Below are 25,003 nucleotides of genomic sequence, written 5' to 3'. Positions count from 1 at the left end.
CAGTATTTAAGAAGTCTTTCCACATTCTCCAATAGCGTTCTCATCTATGATTAAGCAATGATTAAACAATAATTAAACAATGTTTAATCATTGTTTAAAACATGATTAAACAACTGAGTACAAAAAAAAGTCCTGATAAAATGTTACATTTATATGTAGAATGCAGATGCTGCATAATCATTTCACTATTTATGCAATTATTCCATAGTTTCTTTTTGCAGAGTGTTGTGAATTCATTTTATTTGTCGAGATTACCTGCCAAAGTCAGTCAGTAGGGATAATGCTGTTATGGGCAAGATAATTGGTCTGCAGTTAAATTGCTGCGCAGGCTAACCAATTAAATGCTAGTGTCTGACTGCACAACCATTACAACAGCTTAAAATGTTTCATGACATATGGCAGCACAGAAGTTATAATGTAACTTATACATAAAACATTAAATATAATAAATCAAACTTTTGATTATTGATTGAAATATTTTCTAATCTTATTGTGTTTTTAAGGAATGCATTAATGGTGCATTTATACAAATATTGATGTTTTTATTTTATGAATGTGTGTGTCACAATTTTCTCTTAGATGCATCACATGTAAAGTTTAATCTTGATCTTATGCACACTGAAACTGTATCCTCTCAGTCTGAGATTAAATCAGATCAAACAATTAATTTAGTGTTTGAGTTTGGAGATTTACATGCATTTTAGTGTTAATTAGAAATACATTTTAAACCACATGTTTAAAATGGCTGTATGGCCTTCCACATGATTTTCATACGGGCTTGCTGGATTTTCAGCCCATTTCTCCAGGTTTGCGGGTCGCCTTGCTCATACATATTTCAGTTCCATCCACACATTTTCCGTTAGACTGAGGTCAGGGCTTTGTGAAGCCCAGTCCAAAACATTTATATTGCTGCCCCTACACCACTTTGTAGCTAATTTAGCTGTATGGTTATCATCTAGCGTTAGACCCATTAGCACCAAAGCTTTCTTTCCCTGGCTGATTCCTTGAGACGTTGATCCAGCATTTCCACATAAAATGCTGAAGTACATTGGTTACTCATGCATCCACACAACACGATGCAGACTATGAAACATCTTCCCCCCCACTCTTCCCCTGCAAATGTAATGCAGTGCGTAATGGCTAAATATTTCAATTTTAGTTCCATAAAACCACGGAACATGTATTCAAAGTTAAGAGCTTTTTCACTGAGTGCATTTGCAAATGGCAAATCTGCTTTTTCATCTTGCTTTTAGAGTACCTTGGTACAGGACTCATTTTGCTGTGGATAGAAATACTCTTAGCAGCTTCAATCGCCAGCTTCACAAGGTCTTTTGCTTTTGTTCTGAGATTGATGTGCACATTTCACATTGAAACACACTCATCTCTGGAACCCACAATCGTTCTCTCCTTCTCAAAACTGTGACGGTTAGATCTTCTCATGCTTGTATATTGATTGACATCTGCCTGATATTTTTTGATCGTCTCGCGGTGTCACAATAAGAGCCAGTGTTTTCAATTTCGTTTTAAATATTCATGAGTTCTGCAATGTTGTTAACTAACATGGATGCTTATTAAGCCATGACATTATCATCTGTCGTCATCAACAGTTTATAGAAATACTGATCACTGTGTGTGTGAACTAATTTACCAAGAGAAATACCAGAAGCTTTTAAAATATTCTTTCTCTGATTATTCTGGAATTTAGAAAATAGAAATAATTTTGGTAATCCTAACAGAAAAAGTTTAGTTCGATTTAAGGTTAAAAAAAAAAAAATCTTCTGCATTTTATTATACACTGTAATTAAATATTACCAATTTCAACTTTATAAATATTCTTTATTTTTTTGGAATGTGGCACTTTTGGCACCTAACATATAATACCATAATCTGTTTCTTTTATTGTTTTTAGCAGCAGCAGTAGTGATAATTGTTTCTTTCCTGTTTGGAAAAAAATAAACCACATTCACCATTAACATTTTAAATGTTTGTGTAAATCTGTTGATCTGTTTCATCATGCTGTGAAAATCATATTGGTTGTTTTTTTTTGTTGTTGTTGTTTGTTTTAACAACACGCTATTTTCTCCACTATTCTCATTACCAGCTGTTGCTGTTTTGGATTTAAAGTGCAGCACATTTGTAATTGCTTCCAGCGTGCTCTCCAACTTTCTGCCGTCATAACAAACCCAGACATTTTTCCCTCCGATTATCAGCCACGTCCCGATGAATCTGCGTCTCTCATGCCTGCTTACGCACATTGCTGTACATATGTGAGCTTGTCTGTCTGCGAGTGAGACAGAGAGAGAGAGAAAGAAAGGAAGATGGAAAGACAGGAAGAGGAGCGCTGATGTGCCCCAGCACTCTCCCAAACTGCTACCTACCTACCGGTGCTCTGCCGTTGTCATGGTTACAAGCCTCCCCTCCCACCTCACGGTCGTCTTTCTCGCTGGGTACAGGGAGATGAGAGGAGAGGAGAAGTGGATCTGGCTGCTGCCTCTGCGTCATATTCATACCAGTGCAGCTGAAAGCCTCCCCCTGGCGCCCCCTCCACCTCACCAACACACACATCCACCGCCTCCTCTTTCTTCCTTTCCTTCTTCCTTTCCTTCTCATCATCCAATTTGCACACTGCCAGATCCTCCTCAACCACCACCACCACCAGCGTCTCTCCATTTGTGTTTGCTATCTGCACCTGCTTATCACAGCACTCCGTCTCTCTCGACTGGACCTGCTGCGTTGGTGACCTGAGAGGACTTTCAGCAAGCAAGTGAGGGAGAGGAGAAGAGGAGGGGAGGGGAAGACAAAGGTAAGCACTGGCAGGACGGATATTTTTAAGTATGTTTGTGTCTGAAAGAGAGAGCGTGGGAGGTAAGAAAGAAAGAAAGAAAGAAAGAAAGAAAGGGAGAAAGCAAAGAGGTGTAGGACATGTAAAAAAAAAAGAAAAAAAAAAGCATGAGGAGAAACCATCTGTGGCAGAGATATCAAGAGCCACCAGGAGTGTTTTTGGATATTTTGGTGGGATTTATTAAAAAAAATAAAATAAAATAAAAAATGTAGACCGTTGGTGCACAAAAACAAGTGTTTGCTGTAAAACAACAGATGTGTGCCTCAGTCAGTGAGCTTGTGTGCAAGCACTTTGCTGTGTGTCACATATTGTTATTGAGCTGCTGCTATTACGTGTTCCCACGGCGGCGAGAGGGATTCGAATGCAGGGAAGAGGTGGGGGGGGGCAAAGGGGGGGCAGGCTTGATTATTTTCTCTGAAAGCTTTCCAAGCAATGTGTGGACGTGTTGACAGAGCAGCAATCTCTGCACCTTGAAGAGAGCTTGGAAAGAGTGTGTCTAACAGGGCAGTTTAGTCCTCAACTCAAATCTCTTGAAATGGATCATAATACCCCTTTGCCATTACTTCCCACACACTTCATCTTTTATTTCTTTAACAGGCAGTGGTGGATATGTACCCCTTTCTCCTCGTCTTTTATTTATTCGGCTGTTCAGAGTTTACAGTAGCGGGATCTGTTAATGTTAAACTACAATCGTGGCAGCTTTACAAGCATCGCAGGAAAACAAAACATATGAGAGAGATGAGCACACACACACACAGAGAGAGACAGAGAGAGAGAGAGAGAGAGAGAGAGAGAGAGAGAGAAAACGAGGAAGACCAAAGGGACAACAAGATCGCTGTCTGCAAAGGGGAAATAAAAACAGGAGAAAAAAGGGGGGCCCGGAGGGGTTGCTCATTGGATCTTGGTCCTGACAGCAGTGTCTGACATGGTGTATGACATTTAACTGTGATGTCTCTGTCAGTGCGACGGAGTGTGGGGAATGTGCCTGTCAGCTTTGATTTCAACAGAGACACGTTTGTTTGTCTTCTGTAAGTGAGTTAGATGACAGACAGAAAACAAGGATCTGAAGTTTGTTAAACTGAGCTTCAACCAGGAGAGTGCAGGGGCGGGGGGGGTCAGTCGAGGTGAGGCGGGGTGTTGCTGCTGAGAATTGGCAACCTGGTGGTGGCAGCATTTTCTTGTGGGAGGGAAGACAGGGAAGCTGGTCCCAATGGAATGGGAAAACCACATCATAGGCTGCAAAAGACTCAAGGCCAGAGTGCCAGAGTTTCACCTTCCAGCCGGACGACAACTAGCGCTGACCACCACAGACGGGTTTAAATCAGAGCACGCTTAGGTGTTGGAATGGCCTAGCTAAAGCACAAACCCACTTGAAAATTGATGTTTACTTTGTGTTTGCCTATCATATGAAATACTTAGGACATATTCTGAGGTTTGTGGGTCAAGAAGTGGCAAAAAGTGACAATGTTTGAGGGTTCTTCGCCATACTGTGGTCTTAGACATTTGCTGTAATTCAGTTAAACAACAGATTACACAAATAACAGAAAGGGATTTTACCTAGAGTGCATAAACTTTATGTAATAATACCTAAAAATCTTTAGCGTTTTCCTTTGTACAAGGTGAAAGTTTTTACTTTATGCCATTTCCACACAGCGTTTTCCTTTCACTTTTGCTACGGTGCTTGACATAGAGTACCAGAACACTATATCTACTATATCATCTTTCAGAAATGTTGATATATTGTTACAAAAATATTGCAGCAGAAATTGTTATTGCTATACACTGACCACAAGGGCAGCTCTGACTCCATTGTTTATGTTATGGTAAGAAAATATAAATAAGCCTGTCCTTTTCGGATAAATTGTTGGTTTGTAAAATGGTGTTTCATTTTGTTTCCTTTGTCTTTGTAATGTTGCAAATTTACCAAAAAGTAAATCCAGTCTGAATCTGATGTCTGTTGTGCACCGCACAACTACACACAGCACAGATCGAACGTGGCGAAGAGACATTTAGCAATCAGGAGTTTTTCATTATGTCTGAGCTGAAAAGCCTTGTCGTATTTGTAAAGACCAGTGACTTCATGCAGGAAAAAATGGAGAAAAAAAAGTGAAGTGCAATTGATTCAGGCCTTTGCTCCAACCCAATGTTTTGTTAGAACATTAAGGTTGAGTGTGCAAGGGTGGATACTTAAGAAAACTGCTCAAGAAAGACTGGAGCAATAAAGAAAAAAAAAAAACAGCTAAACTTGTAGACCCTTCAATTTGAGACTCATCCAGTGGAAAAATTCGGATGGTTGACGTTCCTTACTCTGAGTCATTAGGTTTTATATGCTACAACCAACCAGTTTGAGCCATGACTTGAAAGTTTTTACTTAGAAACTCTTGCCATCCAGTCTAACAGAGCCTTCGCTGTTTTGCAAAGAGTGGTCCAAAATCCTAATCTGCAGTGTGCCAAGCTATTGGGGATGTACCCCAAAAGACTTACAGCTGTGATTACTGCTAGAGGTGGATTTACAAAATACTGACTCAGGCGGGTTGAACACAAATGCATGTAATACTTTCCAGACTCTTGCACTTTATAGTTAGGCTCTACTTTGTGTTGGCCAGTAACAAAAATATGCTGAAGTTTGTGAGAAATGGGTAAAGTTTCAGGTGTTTTTAGGTTTAGAACATAGAGACATTGTGACAGATTAGTTAATGAAACTGTCTGTAGTCATCTGTCGAGATCACAACAACGACAAAGGTATTACACTTCTGGAAGTAAGTTGTGTGCTTGTGCTTGTGTGTTGGAAACTGTAAAAAAGTCTGGGCTTTGTGAACAGAATTTATGGGGCAGACACAAGCAAAACCAGAGAGGTGGACAACGTGAACAAAATAAAGCCTGCAGAGATTAAACAACAAAGTAGAGAGATTTAACAAAGAGAAATAAAAGTAGAAAAAAATAATAATCTAAATAATTGTGGAGACATCTGAAGCCAAGCCAGGTTGCGAACCTGCAGTTCTGTTGGGCCTGCACACGTGCATGCTGCATGCGCACGTTGTCCGTGCCTCCCGTGGGTCTCCAGTGTCCCTGCGCACTAGGAGGCCTTTGCATTTTTAATCGATCCTGTCTGTAGTGATTAAAACTGGTGTTCTCTCTGCAGCAGAAAAACAGAAAGATGGAGTGGGATTCGGAAAGAGAGATGGGAATCTGTCATACATGAGGCACAGTGTGTGTATGCGCACGCGCGTCCACGTGTGTGTGTGTGTGTTTGTTTGGCAGTAATTACCCTCTGCCTCTGGGCTCCTACTGAGTATGTTTATCTCCCACAGCAGCACAGGGCAAAAATAGATGATGCATCACTGCCACACATGCACTCACGCCTTTTGCATTTTTCCCTCTTTCCTCTCTTTTGCCCTAATTGCCTCCCTCCTGCATTCTCCGTTTCAAACGTGCGTTCGCCCTCACTCTGATCCACATTCCCTCCTCTAGTCTCACACGCTGCCTAGACTCTTTCTTCCTGTTTCACTGCTCTCTGGTTTTCCCTCCCACTCATGTTGCAATATGTCTATTAATGATGCAGCTTGAGCACTGCTGCCAACTTCCTGCCTCTGACAGAGAGAGAGGAGTGTGGTTGTGTTCTACATGGCCTGCTTTTTCACCACTCCCTCTTATCTCTCCTCCCCTCTATGTCTGTGCTGTTTTCCTCAGAGTTAGCCCATGCGAGCGGCGTGTGGACTGAGTGCAGCTGTTTCGTTCAGAGAGGAGCCCAACATGTGAGAAGATGTCTGTTGGAGGCTGTGCTTGCCCCGGTGAGTGCTCACTCTTTCCTTCCTCCTCTGTCTCTGCGCTCAGCGGTGCTGTCAGACAAAAAAATAAAAAATAAAAATTTGACTTATGCAGAAAGTGCTGCAAAGCCCCCTGGAGCCAGCACCGAGCTGTGTGACTTCTGGGTGTTTGTGTGTGTATGTGTCGGTGAAACCAATGCCAGACTTTTTAACACAAGGTTAAAAACTGAAGCTGCCACACTGTGGGATTGAGTTGTTCAGCAGAGCCTCTCAGTCACGCTGGCTTGCTGCGCAGCAGATCAATGGCTCAGAGTTTTACCACAGACAGAGAAACTGAAATATCGATAGGTACTTCATTTGCTGGCAGTTTTTACTCATTTTTGCAGCTTTATCTTACCAGTGCAGGCCTGGAAAGATAAAGCCTGCAGGTCTGTTTCTTGGTTATTTGTAAGTTGTAGAGGCTGATGAATAGTCATTGCACTCCAACTGTTTGTTATATTATTACAGTCCTAATAATGCTCTTTATAATATTTTAACATTCTCATATCTTTTGCTCTATATGGAGTCACTTTGAGTCTTATAGTTGATTTAGCAGGTATATCAGTCTTACGATCTGCTCAGGAAGCTAGCCTGCAGCCTGCTGCTTTACAGACATGCCGCTTACAGGAGTTTTTATAAGAGAGATGGCTGATACTACTTTAGTGTTTTCACCATTACTGTCAGGTAATAGTTTTTCATACAGACAAATACTTATCTGTTATGTTATGTTATGTTGAACTCGAGGGAGAAATAATCAAATTCTTTCAGCTTAATGACTGACAATTCGCAGGAACTGGTGGGGAAGGGCTGCATCACTTGCGTGTGTGAAGTCAAATTTTCTGGTACAGAATACAAAAAAATGCATCTGAAGTAAGACGTTTCAGGGGGAGTGGGGAAGCAATGCATAGGTATGGACATGCTGCCTTAGTGTTTGAATGCAGAAAAGATAGAAACAGATGTTGTTATCGGCTTACAGCTGGCGCCGAAGCACATAGCAATCCTATTTTATATGAGCAGCAGCCATTTTGAACTCTGAACTCCAAGCTGTTCATCAAGCTCCAACTTTATTTTTTAATATATGAATGCATAAAGTAGAACAGAATACAATGTTATCAGGTAATGGTGGATTAGGAAAGCCCACTGGGTTTTTGACTTGCAGTAGCTTGTGCTAAACCCGGGTGTAACATCCTTTCCCAATCCAATCTCTAACTTCCAAGACACATCCAGTGGAGCAAAATTAGTCGACTAGATGAACAGAAGAAAAGTTGCTCTTCCCTTCCATCTAAGCAACATGAGAATAAGAGAGAAAGGCGAAAATGTATCTTCACAAAGATGTCAGTCAATGTCTAATTGTGGTTGAATGTTGGTTGGACAGAAGAAACTAACAAACCGAGGCTGACCTTTAATATCTTTATTTTAGCAAAAATTGGATGGGACCCTTTCAATGCATTTTAATGGCTATATAAAGCCAAGGACTAGTCAACCTTTAACAACCTAAAGACAACTCGGACCTCCTCCATCATCTCATTAAAAGGACTTTAGTCTGTATAGACAGCATGACATCTTCTTGTTTGCTTTTGCCGTTTTAAAATCGCATCCTTTTAAAAGCTTGATAAATCTTGTTATCGGTCTAACCTACCGATGCTTGGTTACACCTGAATGAGACTCTAGTAACTCGCGGGCTGTGAAATACATTTAAGCCGCTCTCCCTTGGAGAGTTTTAACAATTAATGAGGGTGCTTAAGATTAAAAAAATAGAGCTGAATTTGCTTTAAGCTAAGCTGCTTATTTTTAAGTGTGACTTTGCACTTTACCTTTCTGTGTGTTGAATGTCTCTCTACAGTAATTAATGTTGACATCTGAGATTAAAAATTGATACTTGCAAAAATTACTCTAAGTCTTGCTTGGATGGAGTTCCCACACTCGGTTTGCATCACATACAGAAGGAAACTCTCTACAGTCTTTCCTTCTGGATGTCTCTATTTGGCAAACAAATAGTTTTTGGCCTATTTTAAAAAAGCAAATGGCACAGTATGCATAAATATTTTCTTTTTTTTTTCTTGGTCTCAGTTTATCTTCTACTGAGAGAGAGAAAGATCACTGCTTTGTTTGTGGAAAAAGTGGGAGCAGGGGACAGACTGTGTGGCACGAGGGAGTGAGTATTAGACATAAATGAAACTATAGTATCTGCTCCTGGGAAAATCAGAGAAGGCAGATTGAATTAGGGCTTCAGAATCATTTGAATGAGGGTGCCTTGATTCATTAACAATAGCCCATCAGGCAGTGTGTTAGGTCTTTGCTGGACTTGTTCCCTTTCCTCCCTCCCATCCGGCTTTCTCGCTGCCTTCTGTAGTTTTCCTAGTATCTCAGTCTTCTTTCACTGCCAGACGTTACTGTGGAGCAGCAACTTTTAATCACATCCATGTGTTTTTGAGGGATGTATATAAAAGAACAAAGTGCAGCAGAAAGACCTGCCATCATTCAAAGTCTTGTAAGCTACAAACCCTTCCATGCAAATAAGCATGCGCCTGCAGTCTCACACACAGACGCGCACTTCTGCGAGCAGCCTGCTAGGACAAGTTTAAGCTGGTAGATCGCACAGATAAGCTCGCATGCTTCAGTCTCCCTCTTCCTTCTTAGGCACGAGCTGCAAATCATCATGTTTGCATACTTTGCATTTTCACAGCAGGGTAGATGGAAGATCTCCCGAAACACTTCTGGAGTACTTTCACGGCACATACAAAATTCAAGTCAAAGCTAAACTTTCTATTTTGTGAAGTCTTTGCTTACTGGGTGAGGATTTCACATGATGCAACAGAGGAGTTTTGCACATGTTCTAATAAATAACAGGCTGCTCCCGTCTGTCTTGTTCTTCTGCAACCCTGTGGCATTCTGCTGTTGCTGGGATTTAGCTGTGAATCAGCCCTTTTCGGGCTTTGCTCCATGCATGAAGGAGATTCGTCCTAACACAGAGGAGCCAATCACATCCTTTGTTCTGGCTAAATGGTAAAAATAGATTGCCTCCGAGCTGAAGATACCCCCACCTCACAACAGCCTGACTCAAGCATGCACTCCCCTCTGCTCACCACTCTCTCTTTCCCTCTCTGACCCCCCCCCTTCCCCACCGCGCCTCCCTCCCTCATCTCTTCGTCTTTGACTCTTGCTTCCCTTGTTGCCTTTCTGCAGGAACAGCAGCGTTACCTCATGCAGAAAGTCACAGTGTTCCCAATTGGGAAAAAAAGTGACTTAAAGCAAGATGGCAGTCAAACAGCAAGCACTTTTCTCTCTCTCTCTCTTTTTTTTATTTTTATTCCTGTTACACAACAACCCCACCACAGCCTCAGCCTTATCTTTGTTGCACTAAAACGCTTGAGTCTCTCGGCCGTCGTTCCCACTGCCGTTCTCACTTTTTCCCATTCCCTCCGCGGCCTTCTCTCCGAACCCACAGATTTTGTTTGTTAGATCAAAATGGCTGTGTGTGCAGAGGCAGAGAGAAAGAAGGAATGCGTGGGAGAAAGAGATGCTGGGGAATCAGAGAGGGGGGGTTGCGGAGCGGCGCCGGGCTGCGGTGATGTCACATCTGCTTTGGGCTGACAGGATGGCAAAAGAAAGCTGCCATGGGCCTCAACAGCTGAGAGGAAGGGGAGAAAAATAAATGCCCGAGAAGGAGAGATTTGGATCAAAGCGCAAAGTGTATGCTGTAAGAGATCTGCAGAGCGGTGAAAACACGACGGCATGTTTGGAGCCAGACTACAGAGGATGATGCTGCTGAGACTGAAAACAAAAAGAGACACTTGTGTCTCTGCGGCTGCAAGAGAGTGGGCTCAAAGCACAAGTACACAAAGCAATAAGCAGGCAAAAATATCAAAAATAAACTGTGCTCATAGCAAATGGCACACTGCACACTTGTTGATGATGTTACTTTGAAATAATGGGAAGGTTTATATGAAACCTGTTGCTGTGTGACAATAAGAGCAGAGAATGCTCCTACAAACATAAAACAGATTACAGCATTTGGACAATAAATTATCCATTGTTATTACGTAATCAATAAAGAGCATGTACATCTAAAGCCACAGGATATAATCACAAAAATCTGCTTCTTTGTTTCTCAGTTTAAAAGTAGGAATCAAGTTGCAAAGAAAATGCATAATTATACTGTGATGTTATGATGTTGTCAACATTCCAACATCTAGAAAAAAAACCCCCATCAGAGTAGAAAGGTTCATTAATTTATTTTACAAATTACATCCATATTGATTAATTACTGAGTGATGTAATTCAGGCATTTATTTCTGTTCATTTTAATGATTATGACTTACAAAAACCCATATTATTTTTCTTAAATGTAATGTTTCTTAAGACCAAAGAAAAAGGTATATTTTATACAAAAATGTTTGGCCACTGAAAATAATGAATGCCTATGGCTCCTCTGCAGAGATACTAAGAAGCCTGGCTTGGTTTAATTGCTGCTTTCAGCTTTTCTGGATAACTGGCTCTCATGTCTCCATCTTTTTCTCCTCGACGGAACTCAATATTTTCTTCATGGAGTCTCTGTCAGTCCATTTCGCTGGTCAGTTCAGTCGTGCTATCTTGGTAATTAAATTTAAGTTTAATTAGCATGCCAAGTGCAGATGAAAAATTAAAACAGCACCTCCATAAATCTTGTCAGCAGAAAAAAATGATCTTAAATTTCTTTGGATGATGTGTGTCTCCACTCTGGGACACTGGTTTCCAAACAAAATACAAACTTTACTTCAGCAACAATCTTGACTTTGTCCAAATTATGGAATGGACATTGTTTTGTGGACTTATCTGAACTTCGGCACATTTTTTTGTCACCATAGTTTTTCCTGCCACTCAACTTTCTGTTGAGGGAAACTAGTGGACAGTGTACCGGACAACCGTAAAATCTGCAGAGTTCACCACCAGTGAACACGTAGGGGGCAGTGATTATGTGGGTCATAATATAACATTTTTGTATCGATAAATATAATCTTTCACTAAGCAAAAGCAATATTATATTCATGATCATAAAACAGACATAAACACTGCAAATAAATTTTTTAAATATATGAGTTTCCCATTTAAAACTGAGTGACTGAAAAACAAAAACAACTATTCAAAAATAACATCGTTGTACACCTGAGATCCTTATTTAAACCTTCACATCTTATTTTTACTTATATTTGGGGTCACCTGAAGCACTATAAAAGAACATTTCATTTACCATATTTTTATTTATCATGTTTCGATTTATCCTACTTCCAGGCTGCTGAGCTTCTTTTTGTCAGCCCGCAGTTGCGTCCTCGGAGCGCAGCGTCGCGTTAGTGCTGCCTTGTTGCTATCACTACCAGTCAGTTGTCACAACAGTTTCCCTGTCAGGTTTGTGCCTACGCTGTGGTGTCTCCAACAGCAGCAACAGGATTTTGAACATCCTGTTCGGCACAAAAAGCTTTCACTATTGCTCCGTGAATTTGTGAAAGAAAGGACTTCCCTGAGTATTTTTATTTTTCAAGGCAGGTCGAATCCACGGTAGTGTACATGATAGCTGCGTTAATCCAGTTGAACAATTCTCAAACTAGGTTAGAAATTCATTCGTGAACCTAATTATAAATTAGTTCTTTTGTATTTTATTATTATTTAAGAGAGTTATTGCTTTGTATAAGAAACGTGTTGTAGCTAGGTCTGAATGTAATGCAGCTCAGCTCTACATAAAATTATATGGCCATGTTTTTTTTTGTTTTTTTTGAGTCTATATTCTATAAATACAGGAGGATACATAAGACCTTGTGTGGTACCAGACCAGTTTCCAAAGCCTAAAATAGGCTGTCATCTCTTTTTCCCAGACCTAGTCTTATCAGGAAATCTATGAATATAATAAAGGTGACTCTGACTGTTTTTAAATTATTTCTGATTTTATTTCAAAACATCTTGTTGGACCTAAAATTAATTTATCCATTTCACTGCTTATTCAACTTCTTAATTTGGTAGACATTTGCTCCTCTGTAATTGTATACTTCAGGAGGCCTTATTTCAGTTGTAAATATTTAAGCCCACAATTAAAATGTGAGCTCAAACACAAGGAAATGTAATAACCATCAAGGCAAAAGGTATTGTAGATAGATTCTGGTCTGAAGACACACTGACGCATTCTCAGCACTGGCCAGCAGAGGGAGATGCTGCGCTTTAACCGCTCTCTACACAAAAGCCTAACATAGTTAAACATAGTCTGAGTAAACAAATGAGAAAATATGTCATCCATCCATCCATCCATCCATCCATCTATTTTCTTCCCCCCACTTCGCCAATCTCCTGTAGACTCATTACGTCAATTAAGTATTGTGATTCTGCGCAGACCTAAAAATCTTCTATGTTCAAAAAGCTTAACAGTTGGGGCTAGCTAAATGCACTTGTGCTTTTAATATTAATTTATGTTTAGGACTATTACAGTTGAAAGATTCAACCTTTTCTGAATAAAAAAGAAAAACAGCTGCATTTTGTATTGAAGACAATTGATATTAATAATTAACTACATGTAATATAGGTACTTGTTATAGAACCAGTGGTTCACATTAGAGTAGTCGTGTCATTTTTCCTTAATTTGAACAATATTGCAACAAATATAGTATTCGGAGATGATTTCTTGTGCCTCTTGAAAATGTTCTTTCATTTATTTATTTATTTATTTATTTATTGTCATTATTGGTGACTTGTTCTTTGGGCTTTTTCAGTTTTCTTTTACTTCAGTAAGTACATTATATACATAGAAGGAAGTAGTTAGGAACATTATCTCAGTTCATCAGCAGGCCAGGGAAGCAAACACTTATCACTGAGTGTTTGAGTGTACTATTCCTGAACATGTTGTACTTTAAGTTGATTCAGTTTTGAGGTCTTTCAGTCGGATTTAGAACATGATGCAGATATGGCATTTAACTGCACGAGCAAGCTTTCATTCAAACTATTCAGCAGCAGCCCTTACTGTTTAGAGTTGTCTAGCTGGAAAGTGAACCACGGTTCCAGTCACGTCTTTATCAGCCTGCTGCAGGTTTTCTTCCAAATTATGTTACCTCAATCCATCTTCCCATCAGCACCTACCTGAAGAAAAGCATCAGCATGTGTTAAAGAGGTCCAGTGTTAGCTTCCTTCAGATATAGGATGTTGGTCAAAAAGGTCAATTTTTGAATTTTTGTCTCATCTGACCTGAGCACCTTCTTCTTTCTTGCTGTGTCCATCACACGTTTGCTGCTGACAGTTTTTCAGTTGACAAATTGTTCCACCTGAGCTGTGGATCACTGCAGCTCCTCCAGGGCTACCAGCTTTTTGGCTGGTTCTCTGAGTAATGGTCGCCCGATCTCTGACTTTAAGTGGACAATTGTAGCTGTTTGGTTGTGCTGCGCTCTTTCCATTTTCAGATAATTGAAAAGGACTCCACAAGTTGTGCTTAGAATATTTAACAATGTAATCCTGGTTAAAACTTTTCCAGACTTTATCCCTGACCTGTCGGCAGTATTGGTATTTGTGATGCTGTCTGCTTTATAATGTTCTCTAACAAGCCTCTGAGATCTTAACAAAAGAGCTGCATTTATATTGAGATTAAATTACACTCAGCTGACCTTTAATTAGGACTTTTATGATGGTTCAAGCCATTTTCCTTGCGTTGGACTGCACTTAAAGGTATCAGAGTAAAGAGGGATTAATAAATATATAAAAACATACTTCCTACTTTAATTTCTATTAGCAGTAATACAAATTTCATACGTACTTAACCATGTATGAACGTAACTTTCTAGTGTTCACTAAAAAGCTGGCGAAAAAGTATGCTAACTTTAGACCCACACAGTGTTTTGTGTTAGCAATGCAAGCCCAATATAATAAAATACCGTCATAACAGGATAGAAGTTGAGAAAGTTGCAGCTAGCGGTATGAATAATTGTCTAAGACACTGTACTTAAGCTTTTCTGTTTGATGGAATATTAAATCTACATTCACACTTTCATTTTATGTTTTTATTCTGTGCCTGGTGTGGGATTTATACAGTGAGAACACAGCTGTAGGTCAAATGCACTTCTTCACTCTGCTGCATTCCAGCCTTATTGAGTTCCACAAACTGAGTGGCAGCTAAAGTGAAAGCCTCAACAAATGAGCTTTAAATGCACCCTGAGACCACAAAAGGTTTTCTAGCCTTCAGATATATTGCTTGTAAACACGAGAGTGGATATTGACTGAAAGTGAGGCTGCAGATCACGTAACTTTAAGGCTATGACAGGCTTAGAGCTGCAGTCCAAATAAGGAGGCATTTGAAAAGTTGGCTGGCATTACGTAGATTTTCTGAACGGAACATTTTAATCAACCTAAGTGACTTTGAGAGAGATTTTGACCTTATTAAGAATCTTTTTTACTCATTATGAAGTTTAGACCAGAGAGACTTTTCGTGATTAAAATATTATCACGTACAACTCTGTAGGACACAATCCAAACAATTATTTGTTTGGCAAATTTGAGGGGAAAAAAGCCTATAGATCTTGAATAGTGAATGCTAAAAAAAAACAAAAGGTTTTTCAATTAATTATGCACTTAAAGGAGTGATTTATGCATCTAGCTTTTTTCAGCTTTTTAAAAACTCAATTTGAATTGTAATGGATGAATGTCACATTACATATGGAACAAATTGATGATTTATTATAGTATCATTGGCATTTTAAAAGTGGTGTGTATAGTGTTTTGAGAGCCACGGCATACACAGCATAAGTCTGCAAATTTCTTAACATTTTCCTTCTTTAATATAAGATAAATTGCGTTGTGGGAAAAGAATTGTTCCTCTCAATGGGAACCCACCTTGTTCCATGCTGGAGGCCATTGGCGCGCTGATGAGTTCCAGACAAAACAAATTGGGGGCCCAGTGAGGGAGAGAGGGAGGGAGGCCTGTTTTTGTCCGGCTCTGTGAGTCGGGATGGGCGGAGGAGCCTGGAGGAGGCGGGGTCTTCGTTTGTTCACGTCTCGGCTGCAGGAACAAAGGGGTCCTGTAGTAGTACAAGCATAGGTATCACAGTCCTCCTAGCTAATGTCTGCTAAAACGTAGGTATTGTATTATTGCAGGTCGGTTGAAATCGGTGGAAGTAGCGGGAGGCTTTTTTCTGTCATATGGCCGCCGCCTTTTGGACCTTGAGAGTGAATTATCAACGGTAAACGCTGGAGCTTTCTCCATCCTGCCGCTCCGGCTAGCAGCGAGGCTAGCTGGCGAGAAACACCGAGCCGAGGCGTTGAACGACGCCGACTTTTTCCGAACCTTTCTCTGCAGGTAGCTAAAAACTTTTAGCTATACATGTTCAGTTGCAAGCCTGTGTAACAACGAAACACTGAAACGGGTCGCTGATTGACAATAAGAACTTAAAGGTGTACGGTGGTTATGGTGGTCATTTAGCTAGTAGGTTAATAGCTTAGCAATGGCATCCGTCTTTAAACGGTTACCGTTAATGAGGACGGCCCAGCAGTTAGTTCACGCCTGGTCCCGACAGGTAAACTGGATGCTGCCACACTGTTAAATGCATACGGTGCATTATTACTCACAGAGGTATAACATGACTCCGCTGACCTGCTGTGGAAGTATGCTGAAGAGTGTTTGCACATTGATGTTTTATTGGCTGAGGGCCATCCTCTGGATGCAGCTCTATTGTTTGCAGTGAAGGAGTTTGGGCGGACTAAATTACACCAAGGTCTTTTTATGTGGAGTTAACCTCTGTGAGATCTGGAGCGCCTCAGCACTTCTCATATGTTTGAATGAGTTATTTATTTTCATCTATATATATAAAAAAATACTTTAACAACCTGGTTATTACAACTTAGTGTTTTTTTTCTTGCTTTAATTGCTTTAGAGATGCTTGTGACTTATTTTTATTATTATTATTTTTTTTTTTACAGTGTTTTGACTTTGAAAATCTGTGAACATTTGTCTTTTGATGCCTTGAATAGCTGTAAATGGGTCGTTTTGTTTTAGATATGATGTTTTTTGGGGGTGGATGGGTCTGATCTAAAGCTAGTGTTGTTTACAGTAAAGTAGTTTAGGTGGACTAAATTACTGCCTGAGATGCCTTTACAGCTCCCATAGGATGAAAGCTGTTTAAAGGCTGCAGTAATTTACCTTCAACTCTTATTACTTTAACATTTGCTGGTTATTTGAATCTGTCTCTTTAATAAAACATTTGTGGATTTTGCCTATTTAAACTATATATATTAGGTCTTAGTAAAGTGATTTGTTTTTATTTTTCTAAGCAATTAAATTCCATGCTTACCAAAGGTGCCTTTCCTGACTTTTCCCTAATTGCTGATTTTTATTTATTTTTCTCTTCTTCTATTTGGTCTGACCTTCCAGTTCATATTCTGACTAATGTAGTCTTTTTTTATCACACAAAGCAAAACAGATGGATGTTCTGCAAGCTATATGATTGGGAAAGTAAATTTTGAATAGAAAATTTAGCTACAAGGTCATTTGAATGTATGCATCAAAGCATATGTCTATGATAATCTTTAATGCTTACTTTAAAGATTTCAAAAGATGACAGCTCTCTTTTTTTTTTTTTTTTTTTAACCAACTGCAGTGCTTTTTCAATATGCATAAATTTACTTCGTCGAAACAAAGAGTTTAAACGTAGGACCGAATGCAGTCTGGGACTAATGAACAGGATTCTTGGGGAGCAGGTGAAAAGGTCAGATGTAAAGCATATAATGCCATTGTTGAGTTTCCCCACTGCAGGTTTAGCCCTTATCATAATAGGGAGTGGAGAATGACCTGCCTTGACTCTTGGATTTGCTGAAGAAAGGAGGACGAGGTTGAAAGCAAATGAAGGAGGGGTCCTATTTGTTCAAGGGTTTGGCATCCCTTTTTACTCAAGTTAATGTGCGTATTGCAATCACCATTTGGGGGAGTAGTCTCCCTACAGTTCCCTTTTATAACTGCACAAAAAACTGATGAGAAAATATTGAAATGAAATTCCTGTAAGATTTGATCCTTTCTTTGGCGTTCCTTGTCGTTTGTGTGTGTGTGTGTGTGTGTGTGTGTGTGTGTGTGTGTGTGTGTGTGTCCCCCCTGCTGTTTTTAATTAGGTGTGATCCTGTTTTCTTTTGCCAAACTGACAGAGACAGACTGCTGTGTATAGATATTGAATTACAGGAACATTGCGCTGCCCTCAGGTGTCTTGTCTGAGAATATTTGATCTGAAAACTGTAACGTGTCAACATTTTTAACAGAGAAAGCGCACGTTTAATAAGCTTTTAGGATGTGTGACATCTATGACTGCAAAGAATCCGGACTACATACGTGAAATTAATCATGCATTAGAAATATTGTTTGCATTTGTGGAAAAACAAAGCTGGAAAAAAAAGAGCTGTGTCTACCAAATCTGGGTCAAATTTCCAGAGCTTACACTCTCTTGCTTTTTCAGTTCAGTACTGTGATTATTTATGAAATATTCTTGTTTGAACATGATTACATGAAGTTTTGGATCATGCCGGTTGTGCATATGCATCTCAAGCAGAGCTGCAGAATAGATTTATTTTTTTTTAAACATTGTTTGAACATGGCTGGGTTGTCTGAGGGGAAAAAAAGGGTTAACGGCAGCCAGCGTATGAAGTAGGGGGGGATGGGTACTCTGTGCAACTTAAGGGGGGAGTCATGCACACGCACATACACAAAGAGTGAAAAGATTGTTTTCTTCTGGGATCACACGTCTAATGCAGATGGCTGCATGAAAAGGTACCAAAAAAAAAAAAAAAAGACAGCAAACCAGGCCACCTTTGCTTTCATCTGCCTACTTGACTGATTATTTGCCTCAGATGTGCGAAGGCTAATAAATGTCCTCGTGATGATTTGTTTTCTTGTCCATTTAGTAGATTGAAGATGCATTAGATAATGAATGCGGCAGGAAATTGTTTTTGCAGCATGCTTTCATTTGAGCAAATCGCAACCAAATCATCCAACATTAGATTACTTAGTTGATGCTGTGATTTGAATGCAGTAAATCCAAAGTAATCTAAATCTCCTTTTTAATTCTCTGCTCCTCCTCCCCCCCCCACCCCTTCTTTCTCTCTCTCTCTCTCTCTTTTTTTTTTTTTTTTTCCTGTGCAGGCTGTTCGTCAAAATCATTCAAACTGTACTCTCCTAAGGAACCCCCCAACGGTGGCAGCTTTCCCCCCTTCCACCCAGGCGCTATGCTGGACAGAGATGTGGGGTAGGTGTCAGTTTCAGCATTGAAGGGGAGGGTTCTAAAACTTGGAACAACTCAACAATACACTGGTTTTATTTCCTTTTCTTTTGCTTTTTTTTTTTAATTCACTAATTGGTTATCTTGGTCTATATAAGTGTACATTTGTGTCCTGTTCAGTTGTTTTTGTTTAGTCTTACTCTCTACTATCAAGTTTTGAATTATTTACAGATACAAATCAATAAGTAATGCGTTTTCGATCCTTGCATCTTAAAAATTTAAATGTGATTAACAACATTTACTTTAAAGAGTTAAGTCTTTTGATATGATCTACATTTGTAAGGTTTTTTTTTTTTCTACACTTTTAGGCCTACACCTATGTACCCACCGTCATACATGGAGCCTGGAATGGGGTGAGCATGCTCAGCTTGGAACATACGGTCATCTAGTTGGTCTGAATGCACATTTTATGTATGCAATCCAGATATATTTTCTGTCCGAACTTAATATCCTGGAAAATCTGTCACAATTTTTCCAAATACAATTACTCCAAATAATCCGTCTTCAGCTTGGAAGCAATTCTTGACGCGTTATATTTTAAGTTCTCCCTAATGCTGATCCCCATGTCTGATGCTGATTCTTAGTGACTGAGATTCTAAAAGTCGTCACGGTAGGGATATTCTGAGTGAGTAAAAACTAGGGTTATTTAAATCCAATAGAACCACAGTGTTCATTGATATCATTAGTTATGTTGCTAATATGCAGCCCAAGCTGAATCCGAGAACGTCTCCTGATGCTGGAGTGTTGCTGCTTCAGACTCCAGAATGAGCCGTCGGTGAAATCAGAACGCTGCAGCACGAATATCACATTGTTTCATGGCAGTTATGTTTCAGAACCAAAGCATGTCGCTACAGGCACTAAAATGCCTGACTGATTTTTAATGAAGACTGTGCTGATCTCGATTCCCATGTGGATGCACGAAAGTGAGGGGAAAAGGTTATTTTTGTAAAAATAAAAAGCTGTTAAACTCTAATCGCTTATTTTGTCACAGCTTTAGTTTTACTCTTTAAAATTTGTCGAGTCACTCCGAATGTTTGGTAAAGGAATAACTGCACTAAACCGAATGAAGATGAAACACTTTAGTGCAAGAAAAGGAAAGTGACAGAGTTAAGTTTCACTTTACAACTAGGCTTTGTACAGCAAGAAGTTGTGAACGTTTCAGAACGCTTGCACTCACTTTCTCGCTCAACAGAATTAAAATCACTTTTAATAAAAGCATACGAGACATCTCCCTATGGAGCAAGACAGCGGCTGCATGATGGCTTCCTTTTACATTCACATTGGCTAACGAGACAATCCTGGAGCATCAGATTGTTTTAAATATACCTCTCTGAAAATAAACACTTTATCATATTGCAGAGTTATTGGTGTGTATTCCTCAAAATTATTTTTGATGAAAGGGTTTCTTCTCCCAGAACACCAAGAGGGGAAATTTACGCTTTACTTAATATTTCGCCTAAACTTTGCTGCTCTTTACCTAAATGTGAGCACTGTGATTACAACATGGGTGATTTGATTTAACCGTTTGCAAATATAAAACATTCCTATGTTTAGATGTCCATTAAACTCCTCTGTTCAGAGTAATATTTTCAGGTTTTAAACATTTCCTGTTCTGTGCCACAAATGATGGCTCGTTAATTATTATTATTAATTACTCATTTGACATTTGACTCATCTTATTGTTTCAGGAGACCCACACCGTATGGGAACCAGACGGATTACCGGATATATGAGCTAAACAAAAGATTACAGAATTGGACAGAGGTAAGTGCTGTTTCTAGCTCAGATCAAAATCTACTTTTTAAAGCTTTTATTGACATTTTTTGCCTCACCTAAGGTGAACTCCTAAAGTCCTACACGTTCAGATGCTCTACATGGTAGTAAAAACATTACCTGTTACCTGTGGTCTGTTTCATGATTTTTGAAGTTGCTGTACCTTTTATGCTCTCAGTGTAGATGAGACAACAAGCCCATCTAAGCTGACCACTGAGCATTGTTGGAATTTTACCCATAGTTTAATGCCCATCAGTGTCTAATGGGCATTAAACTATACAAAGCATGCATGCTTTATACAAGGATGCATGCTTTGTATAAAGTGTTTTGCCAAACTTGTTTTTTGGACGTTGCACAACAAGCATACATTCTAAGAGTTTCAAGATCTTTTTTAAGATTTTGGTGTATTTAATTAGTTTTAGACGCATTCTCCTGCATTCCTTTTCTCTGTAGACGACGTGAATTTTTCCTTCTCCAACCACTTCTGATAGTTTGGTTAAAGTTTAATCTACATATGGTTTCAGGACTGTGACAATCTCTGGTGGGATGCCTTCACTACAGAGTTTTTTGAGGACGACGCCATGCTCACAGTCACTTTCTGTCTGGAAGACGGCCCCAAACGATACAGTGAGAGATACTTTACTGCTGCATATGTGGACTTTGTTTGATGTCCTGTCTCTTTTGTTTCTCTGCTGTTTTCTCTTACGTTGTTCTTTTTTTTTTTTTTATTCACAGCAATCGGCAGGACGTTGATTCCTCGATACTTCAGAAGTATTTTTGAGGGAGGTGCAACAGAGCTGTTTTACGTTTTGAAGCATCCAAAGGAGTCTTTTCACAGTAACTTTGTGTCTCTTGACTGTGACCAATGCACCATGGTGACTCAAAATGGCAAACCCATGTTTACACAGGTAAACGTTTTGGTACCGTTCTCCTACTCGGTTAATACAAAGCTAATTTTCTCCAGTTCCTCTGACCGTCTCTCCTGTGAATTAGGTGTGTGTTGAGGGTCGCCTGTATCTAGAATTTATGTTTGACGACATGATGAGAATCAAGACATGGCACTTCAGCATCAGGCAACACAGAGAGGTTTTGCCAAGGAGCATTTTGGCTATGCATGTAAGTGTGAACTCATGGAAATTTGCATGCATTGAAAACTTTTTTTGCTCCATATTCTATTTTATTAATTCACCTTTTTTATCTTAACCGCCAAGGATCCTCAGATGCTCGATCAGCTAGCTAAAAACATCACCAGGTGTGGGCTGTCCAACTCGACGCTCAACTACCTCCGTGTAAGAAAGCTTTCTTTTAAACCTTCTATTCTCCCTCCCCCCCCTCACTTTGAGTGTTACGGTAAAATTTGATATATGTTGGCTTTTTATTTCCCTGAAGTTATGTGTGATATTGGAGCCGATGCAGGAGTTGATGTCCAGACACAAGACTTACAGTTTGAGTCCAAGAGACTGTCTGAAAACCTGTCTTTTCCAGAAGTGGCAAAGGATGGTCGCGCCTCCAGGTAACCCCTGAGTGCATATTATGCTCCTAAACTATACTCTAATCACCAACCAATTCCATGATGCAATGTGCTGAAAACTTATTATTGTCAGAATACAATCAGAAGCCTAAATATATATATTTTCTATTTTGTGTGGCACAGCACAGTACATAATTGTGATGTGGAAGAAAAATGATGGAGCCGTGTTTGAGGTTGATCCAAATTTGGTGGTAGCAGCGTAATGCTCTTCTATTTAAAAAGATTTGCCTGACGTTCCGTCTTCATAAACAGCCTGTTGGCAGGTCAAATGAGTATGGCTCTTGAGAATCTGTGGCAAGACTTGAAATTGACATTTCAAGTCAGATTTCCTCCATCCAGTTAATCTTTTATACCCACTCCAATCATGTGTTGCATAAAATCCCAATAAACTAAGCTGAAGTTTGTAGTTGTACCATTAGGGGGTTTGTGAATACTTTAGCTGGGTACTGTAGTTTCAGAAGTACAGAGGATATGAAAACCATTCCACTAAACTAAACGCACCTTCTCTAATCTGCGTGCAGCCGAGCCAGCAAGACAAGCTCCAAACAAGCGGCGGAAAAGGAAAGTGTCCGGCGGAAGCAACGTGAGCTCCGGCGGAGGCGGCAATAACAACAGCAACAGCAAAAAGAAGAGTCCGGCCAACAGTTTCTCACTCTCCAGCCAGGTACCTGTAAGCATTACTACCTCCTGACTGACCTACAGTTGATTGTGACAAGCAGAAGAGCAGTGAGGTTACAAAGTAATTCGATGTGTCGTAAACCAAGCAGCAGGTGAGGACGGTCTAAATGCGGTTTGGATTCAGACGGGGTTCAGGGATAAGTTTACTCTTCCCAAACTTAAACCTAATTAGTGACATGCTAGACTTCTCATGTGTACCAGTAACGGGCAGTCCCTGGTCCTCTGGTGCCAGAGTTCATGTCGAGGATGCACATGAGATCTCACTCTTTGATTAGAGCAGAATGTATTTTTGGGGCGTGTAGCTGAATAACCTTGCTGTGATTTTTTATTTTATTTTTTTTATTTATTTATTTATTTGTTCATTGGAACAGTTGGGTTTGGTGTTGGCTACAACCAAGCTCATCAAAGCGCCTGATTCACACATAACAGCTGTCTTTGCCTTCATGGTTGCTTGATTGAGCAAATGAGACCCGAGGTGGAATGAACCCCCCCCCCTGCCCCTCCTGTGATGAAGCACTCAAGGATCAGGGATGCCCAACTGTGTCAACCCTGGTTCTTGGAATAGTCCAGACTGATGCCCCAACAAAACCTTTGCCCCGCTAAGTTTAACTGTAATTGGTTAATCGCTCAAAATTTAGAGGTTTTTGTTTTTCCGTGAAATGTTACTTGTGTAGCATATATGATGCGTTTCATTCATTAGGATCAGTTTGAATGACTAAAAACTGAACCCAGTTGGTTTGCACCTGGACCACATGGAGAAAAAAATCCTCCCATTAAGTCATCGTACAGCCATTCACTGCGCGAGCACCCCCCCAGTATTATGGGGATAATGTGTACCGGCCCTTGCTGTCCCCTTTAGGATGTGATGATGGTGGGAGAGCCCACACTGATGGGAGGGGAGTTTGGTGACGAAGACGAGCGTCTGATCACACGGCTGGAGAACACGCAGTACGATGGGGCGAATGGCCTGGACGATGAGGACAGTTTCAACAGCTCGCCTGCACTAGGGGCTCACTCGCCCTGGAACAGCAAAGCCCCCTCCAGTCAGGAGAGCAAGAATGACAACTCCCAGTAGACTGCTGAGATCTAAGCCAGATGTCAAAAATAAAAAATTAAAGTTAAAAACTTCTGGGACCTTGCCTCAGCCATGACAATAGCAGGATGGATGAGGGAGGGCTGCACCGAGCACTTCTATTGAATGGATGTTTAAAACTGTACCGTCGCTGGGAAAGCAGAGTCAGTGAGAGGAATTAAAGCTGGTGGGCCGAAGCTTGAAGCAAAACTCTATCTCCTGCAGATTGTTGCACATAATTAGTGGTGCTCAGCCTCGTCCCCCTCCGTCGCTTTGGCTGTTGTCAGTCCTCTTAAAGGAGTGGTAACGGTGTTGTTCGCCTGCGCGTCCACTCTCACCACAAAGCTGAGCCAGTGTCGACGTGTCCCATCAGGGTGCTCACCACTGCGGTCACGTCGGTGGGTTTTTGTTCCAACCTCGGGTCTCTCAGCTGTGCGTTTCTTGTTTTTTTTCCCCTCCCCTTGAAGACGCACCTCATTGTTTCTGTTGGTCTCTCTGTCACTGAAAGAAAAATGCTTAGCCTTAATTATTACCTTAACCTGACCTTTTTGCAGGCTGTAAACATCCAACTATGTGCACTTAAAGTGTCGAAATTCAACGTTCAGTTTTTAAAAACTCAATTATTTGTTTTTGTAGGACCTGGTTGGAACAAAAACCTGTACAGTGCCGGAGCTTGAGGACCGGAGTTGAGAACCACTACGCAAATTCTCTTAACACACACACACACACTCTCACACATTCTCCTACACACACACACACACACGCACACACACCCACAGACAGACAGACAGACCAGTCCACGCACCAACAAACACTGTCGCCTACATCTGTGGCCCCAAACAGTGAGGTACTGGAGAGAGGCGGTACGCAGCATGTCTGGACCAGAGCACCAGACGCCACAAAGTTGTTTTTATTTTCTATATTTTAGATCTGTTTTTTTTTTTATTTCTTTTTTTTTTATGTAAAGTATTTGAAAAAAAACCCGGCAAGCAAACAATAACACCCCAGGATTTTCTTTGCACTGTTTTCCACTATTAACGG

The 25,003-nt window shown here is 40.3% G+C and overlaps 2 protein-coding genes across 4 annotated transcripts in view; one reads left to right on the top strand and one right to left on the bottom strand.

The window, feature by feature from the left end:
* Positions 1 to 2,695, bottom strand: part of pprc1 (PPARG related coactivator 1) — a 15,119-nt gene extending 12,424 nt beyond the window's left edge. The window contains exon 1 of the mRNA XM_015054562.1: positions 2,383 to 2,695. Within this exon, the coding sequence (XP_014910048.1) occupies positions 2,383 to 2,670 (288 nt within the window). The 5' untranslated portion in view covers positions 2,671 to 2,695. The remainder of the gene's footprint in view (positions 1 to 2,382) is intronic.
* LOC106961067 (LIM domain-binding protein 1-A-like) lies at positions 2,686 to 25,003 on the top strand. 3 transcript variants are annotated; one of them, XM_015054564.1, is made up of 12 exons: positions 2,686 to 2,803; positions 6,533 to 6,633; positions 18,773 to 18,875; positions 19,217 to 19,261; positions 20,597 to 20,672; positions 21,206 to 21,308; positions 21,417 to 21,589; positions 21,675 to 21,797; positions 21,893 to 21,970; positions 22,071 to 22,194; positions 22,734 to 22,876; positions 23,750 to 23,989. In XM_015054564.1, exons 2-12 carry the CDS (start codon positions 6,606 to 6,608, stop codon positions 23,963 to 23,965), a joined length of 1,212 nt encoding a protein of 403 aa, XP_014910050.1. In that variant the 5' UTR covers positions 2,686 to 2,803; positions 6,533 to 6,605; the 3' UTR covers positions 23,966 to 23,989. The 3 variants fall into 3 exon arrangements, with proteins under 3 accessions (XP_014910050.1, XP_014910052.1, XP_014910051.1); XM_015054566.1 differs by lacking the exon at positions 23,750 to 23,989 and adding an exon at positions 24,599 to 25,003 and having other exon boundaries at positions 2,689 to 2,803; XM_015054565.1 differs by lacking the exons at positions 2,686 to 2,803; positions 6,533 to 6,633 and adding an exon at positions 15,695 to 15,949.

This window comes from Poecilia latipinna, unplaced genomic scaffold, assembly GCF_001443285.1.
Source record: "Poecilia latipinna isolate Pla-1442-1.1 unplaced genomic scaffold, P_latipinna-1.0 Scaffold1261, whole genome shotgun sequence".
Taxonomy (NCBI): domain Eukaryota; kingdom Metazoa; phylum Chordata; class Actinopteri; order Cyprinodontiformes; family Poeciliidae; genus Poecilia; species Poecilia latipinna.
The sequence above is the reverse complement of the archived record's forward strand: the minus strand, read 5'-3'. Positions and strand labels throughout refer to the sequence as shown.